Source organism: Melospiza melodia, chromosome 1 (genome assembly GCF_035770615.1).
Source record: "Melospiza melodia melodia isolate bMelMel2 chromosome 1, bMelMel2.pri, whole genome shotgun sequence".
Taxonomy (NCBI): Eukaryota; Metazoa; Chordata; class Aves; order Passeriformes; family Passerellidae; genus Melospiza; species Melospiza melodia.
In genome coordinates, this window is record NC_086194.1 from 88,829,239 (window position 1) to 88,846,681 (window position 17,443).

Below are 17,443 nucleotides of genomic sequence, written 5' to 3' on the forward strand. Positions count from 1 at the left end.
CCATGGCTTAAAATTTAGTCACAATGCTCCCCATTATTAAAAGTTTTATACCCTCCTAACCAAATTGATTTCTTCCTTAGATATATATATAGCAAGTTCTATATATTCATACATGTATACACACACACATATATATGTATATATTTTTATGTGTAAATACACACACATCTTCAAAGGAGGAAATTAAATTTCAACCGACAACTACCATAATTCTGATAAGAAGATATAAAATATATTTTGGGATTAAGCTCTTAAAACCAAAGCAAATGGACTAGTCTGGGATCAATGCACTGCTCTGTCCTCCTGCAGGGAGTGGCAGAAGCATGTTAGCCTCCACTGATGCTCTGAGCCTTTCAGTGAATGAACACAGAAGTACAATCAGCCCTTTTTAGACACCAATCTGCTCACCCCAACAGAGTTCTTAACTTTGAAAAGCTCACATACAGGTACAGGGAACACCATATGCTCATGGGAACATCAAGTGCTCCATGGATTTCAGGCACTCTGCTTGTACATGGATCATTCTGAGTGAAGGAGATTTTCTTTGTACATGGAGATATTCAAGAACGATCCAGATGCAATCCTGTCCCATGTGCTCCGGGACAACACTGTTTGAGCAGGGAGGTTGGACCAGACAACCTGCTGGGGTGCCTTCCAACTTGACTCATCCTGTGGTTCTGACATTCTAATCCAAGTTGAACAGGGAGGTGCCCTGAGGCTACAGACTTGTCTTCCTTGCTAAGTCTCAGCCTCCAGTGTGAGATGACACAAACCTGTGGACCAGGTCCCTCTCTTCATGCCATGCATGTCACTGTGACAGCTCTGTCCCCTTCCCACCTAAACTACAACCTACAGGGTCATGTTGGAGATAACAATTTCTTTCTTGAGCCCCATTCCAGGTTCCCTGAAGGTGGAAAGCAAAAAAGAGTTGAATTGCTTATATTCTTCCTAAGCAGGTAGCTCTCCATATCATCCCACTTAGTCACCTTCTTCAATGCTTATCAAGCACCTTTCCTCAGGTAAACCCTTTTAAGACACAAAATAAATGCACATACATGTGCACATGCACAGGAGCAAGTGCAAACTTTCTTGCATGCTAAAAGTTACAGCTCATACAGAGGAATCTGCCTGACAAAGGAAAGTCAGTATCTAATATGACACTGAAAAAATTAAGATCTGCAACAGCCAGTGAAGAGATTAAACTTCATTGATAAGCTCCACATTTTCCAAGCAGCAGAAAAAAATGCACAACAGGCCTGGTGCTGCGGCAGAATGAGGGAGTAGAATGCTTTCCTTTACACACATTCACCCAAAAGTAATGCTGATTACTAAGCCTCTGCGGCCCCACTGGAAAGGGACACTGTGTTCTTACAATATTTTATTAAAATGCAGTAACTTTGTTTTAAAGTCAAGCTTGTTTAAATTTGTAATGAAAAATGTGTCAAGTTTAAAGTCACAATATACTTCTCTGAGTGCAAATATGCATTTTAAGCTGACCTGTAGTGAGAAAGTCAAGAAATAAGGTACGGCTTTTCAGAAAATTTCCAGACACAAAAGAGCCCTTGTATTGCCACTGAAAGGGTTATGATTCTAAATGATAAGTAAGGAATTGAAAAAAATGTCAGGAAAGACGTAAAGAAGATGAAAGTATTGACCTAATCCTATTAAAAGCAAGGATGTTACAGTGTACACAGCAGAGATATTCCCAGATACCTGTTCCCTTGGGCATTTGGATATGCCTTGCTTCTTGTGATCTGATTATAAAAACCACCAAAGGATACGTATAAATTATTCCTAAATACCAGTGATGGACTCCATGCTCTGTGTTTAATGAGGCAAAAATGACTTCTCATTTCCATAGAACAAAGTAGGACTCACAGGGAGAACCACCAAAAGGGATGGCTCTCTACTACTCACTTCCACATCGCAGCTCCTTACAAACCCCTTTTGAAAGTATCAGGGTGAAGAAGCAATTAGCCTAACATTTTCCTTCAGCAGTTCTATGTCCACTGTGGAAAAAAAATGCATTTCCCCATGCTTCTTTCCCAGGCCCCTAGTTGACGGCCTACCAAGCTAGTTGGTTTCATGGTGCTCATTTTCTCCATCTCAGTCACAGATGTATTACTGTAAAACAACTAAAAACCAAGAAATGCTTTTTCTGTTATCGCTTTTCCATTTGAGCAGTTGCTACCACAGAACTCACGTGACACCAAGTGGAACTGATGGCACAATCCTTACTCTGTTGTGATGTCTTCAATAGGAAAAAATGCAAGCTGCTATCCTGGGAAAGGAATCCAGTGATTTGGAATCACCAAAATAGCAAAGTGGATTCTCACATTAAAACTAGTAATTAACACTTATGACTGCCTTTCGCATGGACTGTCCATATTCTGCCTGTCCCTCCTACCCAAATATCCCATGCCACAGGCAAAATCACAAGCAAGGGTAAAGAGAAGACACAAACCTCAGAAAACAAGCTGTCAATGAATTAAAAAAAACATATGTGTCCTGCATTTCTCTAAAAATACCTGCCACACCTGCAAGGAACAGGTAATAAGCTGGTATAAATCAGCAAAACCCAACTTCTCAGAAGACACTAAGAATTTTTTCTTCCGCAGTGCTGACCACCTGCAATTCCTGCAGAAAGCTTTGGTTGCTGCAGGCATTTGGTGTTTGCCCTACTCAGAAGTCAGGTTTCCTTCTTTCTGATGGTTTGGCTTGTATATTTCTTCTCATTATGCTTAATAATAATGCTGAGATAAATAGCTCAGTGGAGTAAAATACTGTACTCATCAACAATTCATATAAAAGAGTTATATCTAAATAAACAATGCAAGTATTTGGAAAGAGTCTGCAGCAATATGAAGATGTATTTCTCCCAAATACATAGCACAGCAATGGAAACAAAGTGCACCCAATATTTTATTTTGGCTTAGATGAAGAACCTCATATAAAACAGTGTTGATTGCATTTCCTTTTCTGCTCATTAAATGCACCATTCCAGAGAGTTACTGTTTAAACTGCAGAATCTCCAGAACACGTGAATGTGACTTACACCAAAATAAGCTGGCATTGTGAGTCTTACAGGCACTTGCAACACCTGAAAAACTCCTTCTTCCCACCTATCAAATTATACTTCTTTTTCTTTCTCCTTCCTAAAAAACACAGAGATTTCCAATACATCAGCAATGACACTTCATATCTCTTGGCTATAACTTCAGATAATGCCCTGGACATTACTATATTACAAAGGAATTATTTTTCTACACTTTCCAGAGCTAATCTGTACCATCTCACCATGTACAGAAATTTATCCAGGCAAGTTATTGGTGGTTTTGAAATATTTTTACAACTTCCAGTACCACTGATATAGCTGGGTTTCCTTCTTGTCTTGGGAAAACTTATCAAGTGGCAGAGGAAGAGGCTGCCCAGGGAAGTGGTAAAATCACTGTCCCTGGAAGTGCATGTGGCACCTGGGGACATGGCTTAGTAGGGAATATGGTGATGATAGCATAACAGTGGACTTGGTGATCTAAGAGGTCTTTTCCAACCCTAAGGATGTCGCTGCAGGCCCCCAGCTGGGTAATAATTAGCATTGACTCCATCATTGCAGAAGGCTGATCAATTGCTTTATTCTATCATACTATATTGTACTATTTAAAAAATTATAACTTTTACAGACAGTCTGATACAGCTTTGACCTAACTGGTCAATCCATCCAAACAACATCCACTGTCCAATTAAGAAATCACCCTTTAGTAAACCATCTCCATAACATATTCCACACATGCACAACAACAGGTGCAGCAAGTGGAGATAAGAATTGTTTCTCATTCTTTTCTCTGATCTTCTCACAGCCTTCCCCAGGAAAATGCCTGGGGAAGTAATCTGTTGCTCTCTGTGGCCAGAGACCTGCTGCCACATAAGGATTATATGATTCTATGATTCTTGGCAAAATCCAGCATTTTTTGTTTCCAGATTAGCCAACTTCACAACCTTCAACCCACCTCCCCACTTAAGTTCTACATTCATACAAATTACAACCTCTAAAGCTCAAAACTCATAATAAAACACCAAAGTAGTGTTGCAAAGTAAAACTTTAAAGTACAGTAAGTAAGCTAGAGAGAAACAGAAATGAACGGCTCTACTTGTCCTTTACTCAGAAGAGGGACAAAAGCCTTTAATTTTTTTCTCTCAGACAGACCCTGAGTGCTCCTAAAGCTATACCCTTGCTAAAGATTAACAACACTTAGAAAGAGAAAACTACAGAAAAGCCCTAAGCAGAGAACGGACCAAGCACAAAAAGGTACAAAAAGTACACTAAGCATTTCAGTATGCAATGACAACCTGTAAAGAACATTTAAATCTCTACAAGCAGAATCTTGGTGCAGACAGATATTTTTTTAATGCCTTTCCTAATTTTACAAGAATCAGAAAATGGGTTCACTCCTGCTGATTTAGGAGAACAGGTTACATGTGGGAATAATTATGCAAATTGGATTATTGGATTGCATATGCACTTCTGTACAGGCAGGAGGATGTAATCAATCCTCAAAAGAGGAGATTTCTTCCCATTATTAATTTTTCTAAAACCGCACAGCCAAATCCTCTGCAGCACATGCACCCCAAAGCATCACTTACTTGTCACATTTTGGTTTAGGCTGTCACTGCAGTGGTTCATGTGTCTCTCACACTAGCAAGATGAATGAAATTGAAGATTGGTATGATAAGAATAATACAGTTTTTCCCAACTGTGCCTTCTGTTGTTTGGCTATTCTCTGTAGCCTAATTCATATTCTGATCAGAGAAGTGGTAGCTGAAAATCAGGGGTCTTTTATTAACACCATGTACTTCAAAAGGTGCTTCTGTTCATGCACACATACAGAGATTGCTCTTCCCAGCCCTCATTTCCTAGGGACACTCCACAGCTCAGCTGCAAGGTCTAATCATGCTGCAGATGATGACTGTAGAGGCTTAGGCATGATTTTAAAGATCACTTTATCAAAAGCTCTTTGCAAGGTGTATCTTTCACATGTAAAACATTGGCACCAGTGCTAAAAGAACTACCAAATAAACACATATGACAACTCCCATCTTTTTGGCTAACTCTGGAAAAATGAATAAGAGCTTATTTCCTAATAGTTTTGAGATTTCTTTTTTTCCCCCTTTATATTTCTGTGGTTGTGTGTGCACACCAGCACATACCTGTATCTCTCTGAAGAAACATACACAGTGTGTGCTTGGACACATTTTAAACAGATGCATAATGCATAATGTATACTCAAAATGTATTTAACCCTGCTATAGCATGCACATATTCAGATTGTGGCAATTACCTAGGACTGCCAGCCAGAAACCAGGGTTCCATTAGGCAGATAGAGCACAAAATGCTAATTCCTGTCCTGAAGAACTTTCCACCCTAAGGCAGTTTGGAGAAGAGGTGCCAAGGCAGGAGGTGCAAGACAACTACAACTGAAACAGCATGGAAAACAGAATTATTCAGTCACTTCTCAGGTCAGGGCCAAAGACCAGAATTCTATAACTCACAGTTTAAATTAAACCAATATCGGAAAACCACTGGAAATGTGTAAGGGTTACCCTCCTGACTAGCAACATACTTTTGTAGACAACAAACTGAAAGCTCTGAACATAAGTGGACTCCTGTCAAAACCACCAGCAGCTGGTTATCATAGCTTCCAGCAACCTATGCAAAATCTATTGTTACTTTAGATTTCCAGGTTTACTCCTTCACCTAATATTAATTTGATGTGGGTTTCAGCATATATATCACTGCTGGAAATTGCTGCATGGCTTATTTAAGCACTTTGTATAACCATTATACTCCATCATTTGGGATGCAATAAAGATCGGTTGATATATTCAGCAGCGGAATTACTCATTTGTGAGCTATTTGTTTCAAAGAGCCTCAGCCAGTCAAATTGCAAATATATGGGGTTTAGAGATCAGAGCACACCACTGTAACATATGCTTTTTGAAGCTTATTGCAGTTTTTGCTAAATAATAATTTAGATAGTATCAGGTGTACTTTGACTAGGGTGCATTGGCTTCTGCCTAGGAAAAAAGACATCAGCAGTAAAATTGTTCTAATGGCAGTGCAGCAGCATTCATAACTGCAAAATCATTTTTTATCTACATCACACAGAAGTGGTGCAGACAAAATGCAGTCAAGGCTACAGTAGCTTCTTTTTGTTTAAAAACAAATTGGAAGGAAGTCCCTGGTGGTCTGTTCTCATTTACTGGCAATGTCTTTCACTACTACTGAGGACACACCTGCTGGTTATATTCACCCCTCACCTTCTATACTGCTTCCAAAAACGAAAGTGCTGTCTCATCAGTTGTGCTGATGGCATGAAGCAACACTGAGAAGTGAATCAGGGAACTGATACAGCTTTAAGGAACTGCAGAGGAAAAAGCTCCCTGATTCATCTCACAGTGTAGCCACAAAAGTAGCTCCTGTGGTACATGTGGAACAGCCAAGCAGAACAGCAGATGGGAACATGAGCACTTGGGAAACAAAACAAAAAAAACACCTATGCTTCTCATCCTAACACTGTGAGAAACAAGGCTCTGGAAGGAGTGGTAACAAACAAAGCCACCAAAACCCTTCAAATGAAGAAAAGTCTCAGTTGCTGTCTCTGGACCTGCAGTCAAAAGAGAGGACATCTGCCAGGTGGATACACTGGTATCCCACAAAGCTAACAGGGGATTCCAAAATCCCCTGTGGCAGTTGCTAAGTTTATTAGTAAAGCCCTGGACCTCTCACATAATTGAAAATCTATAGGAAACACAAAATTACATCCAGGTTCTGGAGTTACCTGCCATGACATAAAAAATTTACTGGTGTTTAAAAGTGTGTGTTAGCATAGACAACAAAGTAAGGATGAAATATTTTTGCTCTCTAAACATATATATACATATCCACACATACTCCAACCACTCAAAACAAATTCCAGTTGCGATAGTTGTGTACAAAGCAGAAACTCCTTACCATTAAAAAAAGAACAGCTCAAATCAGCAATTTTGCTTCAAGTCACCACCAGCTAAATCTAAACTAAATGTACTGCTGGGATGGGACAAGTCAACAGAGGTGAACAGGAGAGTTTTCGTCTATGATAAGACTGTGAAAACAGCATAGACATACCTGAAGTATTTTCAAGCAACATAGGTGGAAGAGAGTGGTGGTTTTGCTAATGAATGTCATAGGCTTGTCTGTACATCCAACTGTTACCAAGGTGGCTGCTAAATGGATTAAATGGATTTACTTTGCCCTTTGGTACTTCAGCAGACAACATAGTACATAAGATAAATACCACCAACTAATCTAGGCAGAAAGGGCTATTGACATTTTTTATTTATTCATTTTATTTACTTAGAAAAGTACAAGCAGAGAGGAATGAAACCATTGCTGATTTGTTCAGGTTCAATGGGAGGCTATCAGTGAGACAGGATAGCAGTGGGTGGGTGGAGGGATGGAAACAGGGTATGTGAGAAAATCTGCATCATTGGTATTAGCTCAGAGGGCAGCAGCTAGATTGTTGGGAACCACATCCTTGTCAGTGCCTATTCTTACCAAGAGTTTCACTAATATGCTCTCGGGCACATGGTGCAATTCTTGGGTAGCCCTGTGGAAGGCCAGAAGCTGGACTGTGATGATCCTTGTGGGTCCTTTCAGCTCAGGATATTCTGTGATTCTGTGAATATCATCTCAGTACAGCCTTCGTCACGGGTCAAGGTTCTGACACACTAAGTGTTGCACAAATCCAGAAGCAGAATTGGAAGTCCTCCACACTCATCTCAAAACTGATGATAGTACTTTAGAGACTAGCTTTAATGGCTTGCGGTCATAATTTTTGTGGTCACTCATACGTGTTGATATTTCAAAAGGAGATCAGGAGTAGATGTGTACAGTAGAGAACCCAGGAAAACTTTCTGATTATCTAGAAAAAGACTTCTGCATCAGCCTCAACTGTTTTTGCCATAAAACTACTCTCCTCTCCTGTGTCTTTCTTCCCTTTTCATCCCATTCCTCCAAATCTGCTCTTTAAACCAGAATTTTTCATATTGCCCCCAATGCTCAAAGTACAGCACTTCTCTGTGCTTCCACCTATGTTGCTTGAAAATACTTCAGGTATGTCTATGCTGTTTTCACAGTCTTATCATAGATGAAAACTCTCCTGTTCACCTCTATTGACTTGTCCCATCCCAGCATCAGTGCTTGGTATTCAGTCCCATGTGACTGTCATCCCCTTTGCTCATTCTGAGCCCCTACTTTCTTCTCTCCTTACTGTGTTTTCAGCCAATTTTCTTTAGTTGAGAATGGGAATTCAAGTTCTGTTTACTCTCAAGAATTTTTCTTGTTGACTTTTTTTACACAAGTCTTGATCAGTAAAACTGGCTTAGAACAAAGATTTTGCAAATTGAGTTTATGGTTTGTCAGATTAAACTCTTCTTGCTCATAACAGTCATTTTGAAAGCTTCCACTGCTTCAGCCCTGCAAGGCGCTGATCACTCTCAGTTGGATCTCAGGAAATGTGGAGATCTCTGACCTGAAGCTTTGGCTGAATTTAGGCATTTGGGTTATGTTTGACTGAGCATAGGAACTATTGCATTGATTTAAATGGAACTGCTTGCAAGTTTAAAGCTCAGCATGTGCTTCAGTACTTTGCCTGGCTGGGGCCAGAGGGCTCAGGTTCCCAGAGCTTCAATACCAGCACTACCTACAAATGACAGAAGATAGAACATCCTGATGAGAAGACTTGATGATCAAGTGATTTCTAACCCAATCGTGCAGCTTAGTGCAGCATCTCTGCAATGAAGAAGGCATTTTTGCTCACCTTCCATGCACATCCAACACTAAAAAAGGAGTTTCATGGTGTTTTGCAGAGCACACAGGCAAACCTGAGATGATATACAGCACTGTAAGGTTTTATTGACGTTTGCTTAGGATGATCTATGTAAGTCACTCTTAGATATTCAACCTTCCCAAAGTCATGCCAGTAAAATGTTCATGCTACAACATCATCATCTATTCTCTACTGTACCTCCATGTGCAGACACACATTATATATCTTCAATTACATCAAAACTATCTATACAATAAGTCACAGTCAAAGCTATACCTTATTTGTTCAAACATCCAAGTTAAATTTACATACTAATGGTTGCATATTTGGCTTTAATAGATGCACTATTAGAAAATAAACATAATAAATGAATAACCATTTTAGCATGAAGTCACCTAATCTTGATGAAAAATATCTGAAAATGCAGCAACCAGGGAATCTATTTAATTTTTATTTGAAAATAACACTAATCACAGACTTAGAAGATAAATATAAATTATATGGAGTAGCATACTAATGATGGATCAGGCGGACCCACCCTGTGCAGTGAATGCAATAAGATCAAACTGGTTGAAATGGATGGTATATACTCTAGATGCTCTCTTCCTCAAGCATGGAATAAAGGACATAGACTAGGATGGTTTAATTTGCTGAAGTTTCCCCTTACACTTGACAGTGCATTTCATTTTCAGCATCTTCTAAAGCTTCAGGACAAGCTGTGTGTCTCCCAGCAACAATCAGGCTTATGCACAGGAAAGATGCACAGGGATGATTTCTGTCCCTGAAAACCGAAAAGTGCACAGTAAGGTAGAAAAGTTGGATTGTCTAATGGTGAACAAGAGGGCTCACATGCACAGCAAACAGTGCAAACTGATTTATGCAGTGCTACTGCATAAATCCTTTGTCATCAGAGCAGGAGCTTAATTCCTACAGCACCCTGAGCAAAGGCAAAAGGGAGCAGGCAGGCCCAGCCTTTACTATCTTGCACAGGATGAAGAGGAGCCTGCTTTGATTTCTTTCCAGTATAATGAACCACTTCTTTCCACACAACTACATCTTTTTGATTATTTTGATCATCTCTGCTATCCTCGACTGTTCACTCTTCAAAGCAGAAAGAGTAACCTGGATTAGGACTGCATACACCATTCTGGCTACAGCTGTGCAGGAGATGAACAGTGTCAATTCAAGTTGTTTGTCAAGACTCCTCACCCCACTTCCAAAGCCTACTATCCCCTCAGGTCTCCCAGCAGTGTTTCTCCAGGAGCCTTTTCTCTGCTGGAGCCATTAAAATGATCCTGCTTAGAAAATCTATTATTTTGAGTTTTGAAGCTACCAGGTAATTATAAAGGAATTTAATTTCGAGGGACTGTGAGTCCCAGCAGGCATTTGGAAGGAGCAGCCCCTAAAGATGATGGCAGGGGGTGATAAAAAATAGGTGGTGCTAGGCTTATTTCAGAATTTTACAGATAATGCAGAAATGAGGAAATCAAGAAGACAGCAACTCCTATAATCTCACAGAGGGAGTTTTGCTAGAAATCTGATCCAGTTTCCTTCTCTACCACTGCCAGAACAGCCATAATCATGCTTCTGCTTGACCTCAGTGCAGACCACAAGGTTCCTCAGCAATTGAAATAAATAACTATTTAAAACAACAGCAGCCAGAGACACTGGTAGCATCAAATGAAAGTGACTTTGTGAAGGGAGAACACACCAAGAGTCACTCAACATGATGTGCCACTTGCTTGCCTTGGCAGCAAAATGATGAAGGCTCCAGGATCGAATCCTGCTGCCAGAGACCTTTCTTCTTAATCAGCACCTTTGGGCTCACCACACTACATCTGAACTGTGAGTGCCTTCCTTCTCTAAATGTAATTTCATTTTTGTACCTTTCCTTGAGACCTGTCAGCCCACAGACTTTTTTTTTTTTTTGTAAGAATGCTGGCTCAGCATTAACCAGAAAGGGGTTACATGGAACTGTGCTCAGGGCCCTGACAAACAGAGACATAACACAGTGGGCTAGATCAGAACTGAGCCTTTTGTTTTATTACATTGTGCCTTGCAGGCTCTTGGTCCTTCCTGCCCTGCCCATCCTCAGCCTTTCATTTCACAGCCTGAGCAGAAGCCCTACACAAACAATTGAAAGCAAGTTACCAGACCCTGATCCCCACACTGCTGTGACTTGTGTCAAATTATAGCTGAAGTGATTTGCTAATCCAAACCCAGGCAATAATCTGATCAGTGGGGAGAAGCACTCTAACACTGCTGTGCTGAGTGGCCACAGTGGTACAAGCACTGTCAGCTCTTCCCAGCAGCTTTTTGACCTACTGAAGCCTGCACGCATGTACTGAGCAACTAATGACAAAGGGAAAAATCTGACACATTCAGGCTGTTAAAAGGCATAAGACATATACTCTAAGTCCCAAGAAAATGCTCCAATTAAATGCAGTTTTTGAGCAAGAGTATATTTAGCCCAGCTAAAGGTTACTGCTATGCCATGTGGACTTCATGTATTTGAAGAACATTTTAAAGAAGAGAAAGAAAAATATTTATGTTGGTGGACCATATTCAGCTTATAAGAAAGGATTTGGAGGAGTTCCTAAAGGTTGAGAGGTCTTCCTCAGTTAATCACATAAAGGGTGGACATTTACCTGGACCTTCTGAGCCACAGGATTCAATTTCTGTTGTGAAAGGCTCTCAAAACATTTGGTCTGTCTTTGTTCAGTTCAGTCAGGCTGAAAAGTACTGCATGGCCTTGCATGCAGAAAATCTGCCACTTTTAAAATATCCATTGAGATTTCTTACAACATCCACACTGGAAGACAGGCTAAAAGTTTTCTTTCAAATATCATATGAATAAACCATGTGATTCATTAATTATGACTCTTTTGCAAGCAGACAGGAACAAAAGGTCTGCTAACTTGGTTTTACAGCATACCTGAAAAATAACACAGACCAGAAGAAAAAAATGGAGATCTTATGGTAGCAACGAAGAGTATTTCACAGTATTTTCATTTGAAGGGTCATTAACCCTTTAGAAAGCAATGCCAATATGTACTAGAAATATGTACAGCACAGAGCTTGATAAAGCTCAATGTAAAATATGAGATAAAAGCTGGATATAGACTTGCTTTCAAACAAAAACCCAAGCTTGCCTCCATTCTCTTATCTTCAGATACAGAATTGAAAAATGTAAATTAAGAGCTGGGGAGAACTACCAAAACTGAAGGTGAAACATCCAAGTCAAGTAGGTGCATGTATGTATTAAAACAGAAAGGAGGAAAAATGAAAAAAAAAGAATAAAAAATAATAAAAATAAAAGAGAAATAATAATTTAAAAGTCCCTAAGCAGTACCTTATATCAGAGAAAAAAAAAATTTTCTAAACCATTGGCCATACTCTTTCTTTAGAAAAGAAAAAGAACCAAAACTAAGGCTACCAAACAGCACCAATTAAAAAAGAAATCACATTCAGCTTCCTAGAAACCATGTACTTTCCTCTGAGGTTATCCACAGTAACCTGTGCCTTTGCCATCTTCAGATTACTTCACTACACCTGACTTACCTAAAACTGAACACAAAAACCACATGCAGCTGAGAGAAGTCAGACACCCAGCCCTCTCTTTGACTTAGCCTCAACATCAGTCCATAGCATTCCAACAATCTGGGCCTTTCCCCAAAAGCCAATCTACTGCTAATATCAGTTGGAAGCTTGGATCCGCAGTCTTAAAGCAAGCCAGAAATCTCATCTTAGCTCCATCAGATTGCAATCTATAAACAAAGCTACAAGCTCAGCAGCAAAGCCAATCAGAAAGACAGGGGCTGAAAATGAGACTTGAGCATTTTTTACTGAAAAGAGCAACAAACATTCTGTAGGAGATCAAGGAAACCTACAAGCCGACAAACCTTCAGGAACAGTGGCAAAATCATGTCTTTCTGTAAGGTAACTAACTACAGGCTGAATGCACTAATGCCAGTTATCACCGAACAAACAAATTAAAAAACCCCAATCAACCAAAAAAATTCCCCAAACCGAAACCAAAAAAGCCAAAACTATCCCCCAAACTTATCTCAAACACTATTTTGATGCTACCAAACAAGATATGCAAGAATTGACATGAAGTAAAAACAAATGGATGGATGCTGCTACTGGTGTGGAGATTACTCAAATGTCATCTATTACTGTTGATTTTCCCTTTAATAATTACATTCTTAAAAAAACATAATCAGCTGTACACAAAGAAACCAAACTAAATGGTAAAAGGCAGATGCAAAAAGTATTTTACTGCTTTAGCGTTTCAGACTTTGTCAAGCATCTATGTCAGCTCAACTCCCCCAAAGACCAGCTGACACCACCTGACTTGAACCTCCCTGTGCTCCTGCTAAAGAGTATTATGGAAGCAGCATTTCCACTCAATCCAGTCATGCCTGATTGCTTTGTGAGTACAAAAAGCAAGACAAGGTTGCTAACTACAAAAATCACCACAGCAGAGGAGTTACAAAACAAATATAAGCTGATCCTGCACTCTTCCCTCTAATGCCAGGAGAAAAGAGCTGACAGTGAAAATGGGAAGGCACATCCACAAAGAATTTGCCAAAGGTTAACATTGCAACTCACATTGACATCAATGATTGTAGAGTGAAAACAATGGAAAAAATTGAGAATGTGTTGTGATCCTTGAGTGCTTTGCATCAGACACATATTTATAATGAAACAGAATCATGGACACAACTCAAGAACATAACCAAACCATAACATAACCAAACCACAGGCCTAAATCTATCCCTATTATGGATATATTTAGAAGTGAAATATATGCTTAAGCATTATTCAAAACGGGGATGTTGACCGGGTATCAGCAGAAACTTAAACATTATCTAGTTGAAAAAAATGTTATTATCAAAAGCTGGGTTTTACTGCAGTACATCAGAGAATCACGATAGCTGTAAAGCTGTTGCACTAAAATCTAATCTTTTAACGACTCAGAATTTTAGTTATGTGATATTCATTAGGAATGCACATACATCACAGTAAATTATTATCATGTATATGTAATTTTACCTGGAACTTTACTTTTTGCCAAATGTGAGGCCCAATAAATTGTTTCAAGAAGCGTTCATCTTCACTCCAGAACAGTCGGATGTCAGGGATATCGTACAGGATCATGGCCAGCCTCTCCAAACCCAAGCCAAATGCCCAGCCAATTTTATCCTGAGCACCAGCTGCAACACACAAGATAAAAATTCAAGAGCTTAAGTTCACAACATGGAAAATTACTGATAAAATGTTCACCCATTTATTAAGAGGGAATAAAGAAAAAGGTGAAATGGAAAACCAGAAAATCTTGCAAGTAAGTGTCAAATGAATGATCTAAAGGCTACAGGACAGATCCTACTTAAATCAAAAAGTGCAGCAAGACTGAGAACATCACTGAGCCCAGGAACCAAAAGTGACAATAAAACAAAGCCACAGCCTTGACAACCTGTGTCCAAAGTTTCAGACAGGCTTGAGAAATGCAGCATAATGCTATACATCACTACCATTCACTGTGCTTAGAGCTGAGCATTTCCTCACTTGACTCCGCTGTTTCATAAGACTCACAAACATGAATTCCCTGTTCAGAGTATTTTCCTTGGTCTGACAGACCAAGTCAAGCCTACAGAGCATTAACATCATCACCAACATTTCAAAAGACCATAATTGCCTCTTTTGAGGCTTCTGGAAGAAACAGAGCAATGGGATGTGAGGCACTGTTGCATTAGCATCACACCTCCAACCAGGGAAATCCTGAGCTGCTGTTCCTGGGAAATGCCACTGCTCTCACATTAACAAGTCTCTTTTGTGCAGCACTAAATATAAAAGGACAAGAATATTTAATAAAGAAAAGCTGTACAGATATTAATGATGTAACATTTCTGTCAGGAAAGTAAATATTCATACCTTCCTTCATTTATAGGGCAGGAGCACTGATTCATGCAAATAGGGATCTTTTCAACACAAAAAACTAAGTCTGTGTTTAGCCATCAGCCTACTGATTTTGAAATCAGCTGAGAGCCCAGAAGCCCTCACAAAGGCTCAGAGCTTTTAAAAACTTAAACAAATGCCTAAACAAACACACCAGCTGAATGGATGTGTGCATGTGTGACAGACTTGACTTCACACCATCAGCACTTGCAGTGTGCTCCTGGGTCACACAACATCACTGCACATCTCACAGCTATGCACCAGGGCCACAGCAACCCCTCCAGTATCAATCTGAACTAATTTTTTGGAAACTTTGAATTCAGCAGCTTTCCCATCTTCCTGCAGGAAGGTGGAAGCACAAGTCTTATTTCTGACCCTTATCTGCTATCAGAAAGGAAACAGCTCCCATTGTTTAGGCACTAATGACAGACATGCTGAGTTATCCTGTTGTGTTCAATGCTGAGACTAAAGAGGCCTGAGTTCTGTTCAAATAGAGGGAGGCATACCAAGCTTGGGAAAAGAGACACACTCACAACTTCAATTCCATTAATTCACCTGAACTTGCCTATTTTTCTGGAATAACAGGTCCTGGGCAGAGGCTGTGTCTCATCTGCTGTGTCAGCAGTATTGTGCTGCCACATGAGTTACATAAACTTGTAAGAGCACTTCATAGAGGAGTCAGGATATTCTGCCTGACCCTCCTTGTGGGCTCAAAGGTAAGATTTTGCACTTTCTGACATTTGAAAACAGACAGTTCATCAACTGAACTGTGGAAATCCTAAAAAATAGAGGACTGGGTGTGAACTCATGGCAGAGATGCTGAAAACAGTGCTTAGACCAACCAGCAGACTATGAGCATCTCTGACTCTGGAAACCTGCAATCCATGCTACATTATATGAAGAACTGCACAACTTGCTTCTGCTGACTTTGAGAGAAAACAGAGTGACTACAAAGAACATATTGAAATTTGTATTTGGGAGCAATTCTGAACTTTGACTTTAAACATAGACCATAAACTGCTCCTCTTCCATGCTAAAAGTACTACTCCTCTCCATACACCAGTATATTAAAGTAATTACATTTGTATGGCTGTGAAAAAGGGAATGTAATTCATTACAATGGTGCTGCTTCTTTAAACTTTCAGCTTGCCTTTCCTAGATCAGCAACTCCTGCCTCAGTGACAGAGCTCCTATTCATTCCAGAAGTACCAGATTTTCACATACATATGGGCATTTGTGTAGATCAATTCCCTCCTCCAGATGTAAAGTAAAGCACCAGGAGCAATATCCATCAGGGTTCTGAATGGTCACTGCTTACTCTCAACAGAGGAATTAAACTTGAAACCTAAAGATGCCAGATTAAGCACCAGCATTATTAATTCACAGATGCTCAATAAAGTATACATGATGGGGGTGATGATCCTCCTTCCTCATACTAGTGATGATTCCTGGTAGATCAGACAGGGAAAAAAATATGACAGAAGAGAAGAACAGGTGTATATTCTGATTAGCAAAGCTTTACATTTATAACTTGAGCTTTTTTATTATTTTGATATGACAATGGTTTTCACTGTAACACCTTTTTCCTCAGTGATTTGCTATCAACTTGAACTCTGCAATGAATGTCTTGATTTTGTATCAGCAACTTTTTTCTATTCTGGTTTTCTTGCTTGGTTTCTTGGGGTTTTTTTAGAAGGACTGGGACACTTCACAGGTTTTTTATTCATAGCAGACAAAGAAATTCTGCTAGCTGCCTAGCAGCTCAGAGCACTGTCATCTGAGCTACGATTAAACACCTATTCACCAAACTGAACTTGTCTTTTGGATGATCCTTGTACAATTATCAGCCTTCAAACCACAAGCTTCTCAAATGTCTCCAGTGAAAGCTGTATCAGTGAAGAATTGCCTCTTCTCAGACAAAATAAATGAAACAAAAAGGAAAATTCAGATTATTAAAATTCCTCTTCAAATCAGCACTAGCAAATCTCTGCACTCTGAATCTTCAGTTATTTTGTTTCTGATCTCTTCTCCAACCTTCTATTTGTAAAGCTCCAAGTCAATGAAGCATTCACTTAAGTCATTTGAACAACTTCCTTGGGGGACTCAACAAGATTAATGCATGCTTCCAAACATATTTCTGACTGGAAATTATCAGGTGACTTAGAAATTAAATGAGCCAGTAATCATCCTGTTGAGGGAGGGAGCAACCCATAGCTTTCCCAACACAAATACATGTTTAAACGCACCAAATTTTGGCAAGTATTATGCAAAGAAGTCATGTGAATGTGAATCAAGAAGACAGGAAGAGTGAACACAGAACAGCATTAAACATGGCAAAATGAAAATTGAGGTTCTGATGAGGGGACCTGGCCAAAGCAGCAGATTCCAGGGACCTGGTGGGGCAATCATAGCATCACTGCTTGAAATAACACAGCCCAACAGATAAAGATTTCCTGACACATGAGCTTTCCCAAACTGGCCATCAAAGATTTTTATACTGCCAGGCTCCTGCTGCCTCACATGAAAAATTTGACTCCTCACCGGAAGAAAATTGCTGGAAGCTTTGCTTGTCAGGTAGCCAAAAGATGGAGGAGGAAAGGATAAAGCAGTTTGACTGG

General features: G+C 39.7%; 1 protein-coding gene across 2 annotated transcripts in view; it reads right to left on the reverse strand.

The window, feature by feature from the left end:
• The window catches only part of FARS2 (phenylalanyl-tRNA synthetase 2, mitochondrial), a 233,475-nt gene that overhangs the window by 84,592 nt on the left and 131,440 nt on the right, over nucleotides 1-17,443 (reverse strand). For both annotated transcript variants that reach the window (XM_063161288.1, XM_063161294.1), the window contains one exon: nucleotides 13,923-14,083. In XM_063161288.1, the coding sequence (XP_063017358.1) occupies nucleotides 13,923-14,083 (161 nt within the window). The remainder of the gene's footprint in view (nucleotides 1-13,922; nucleotides 14,084-17,443) is intronic.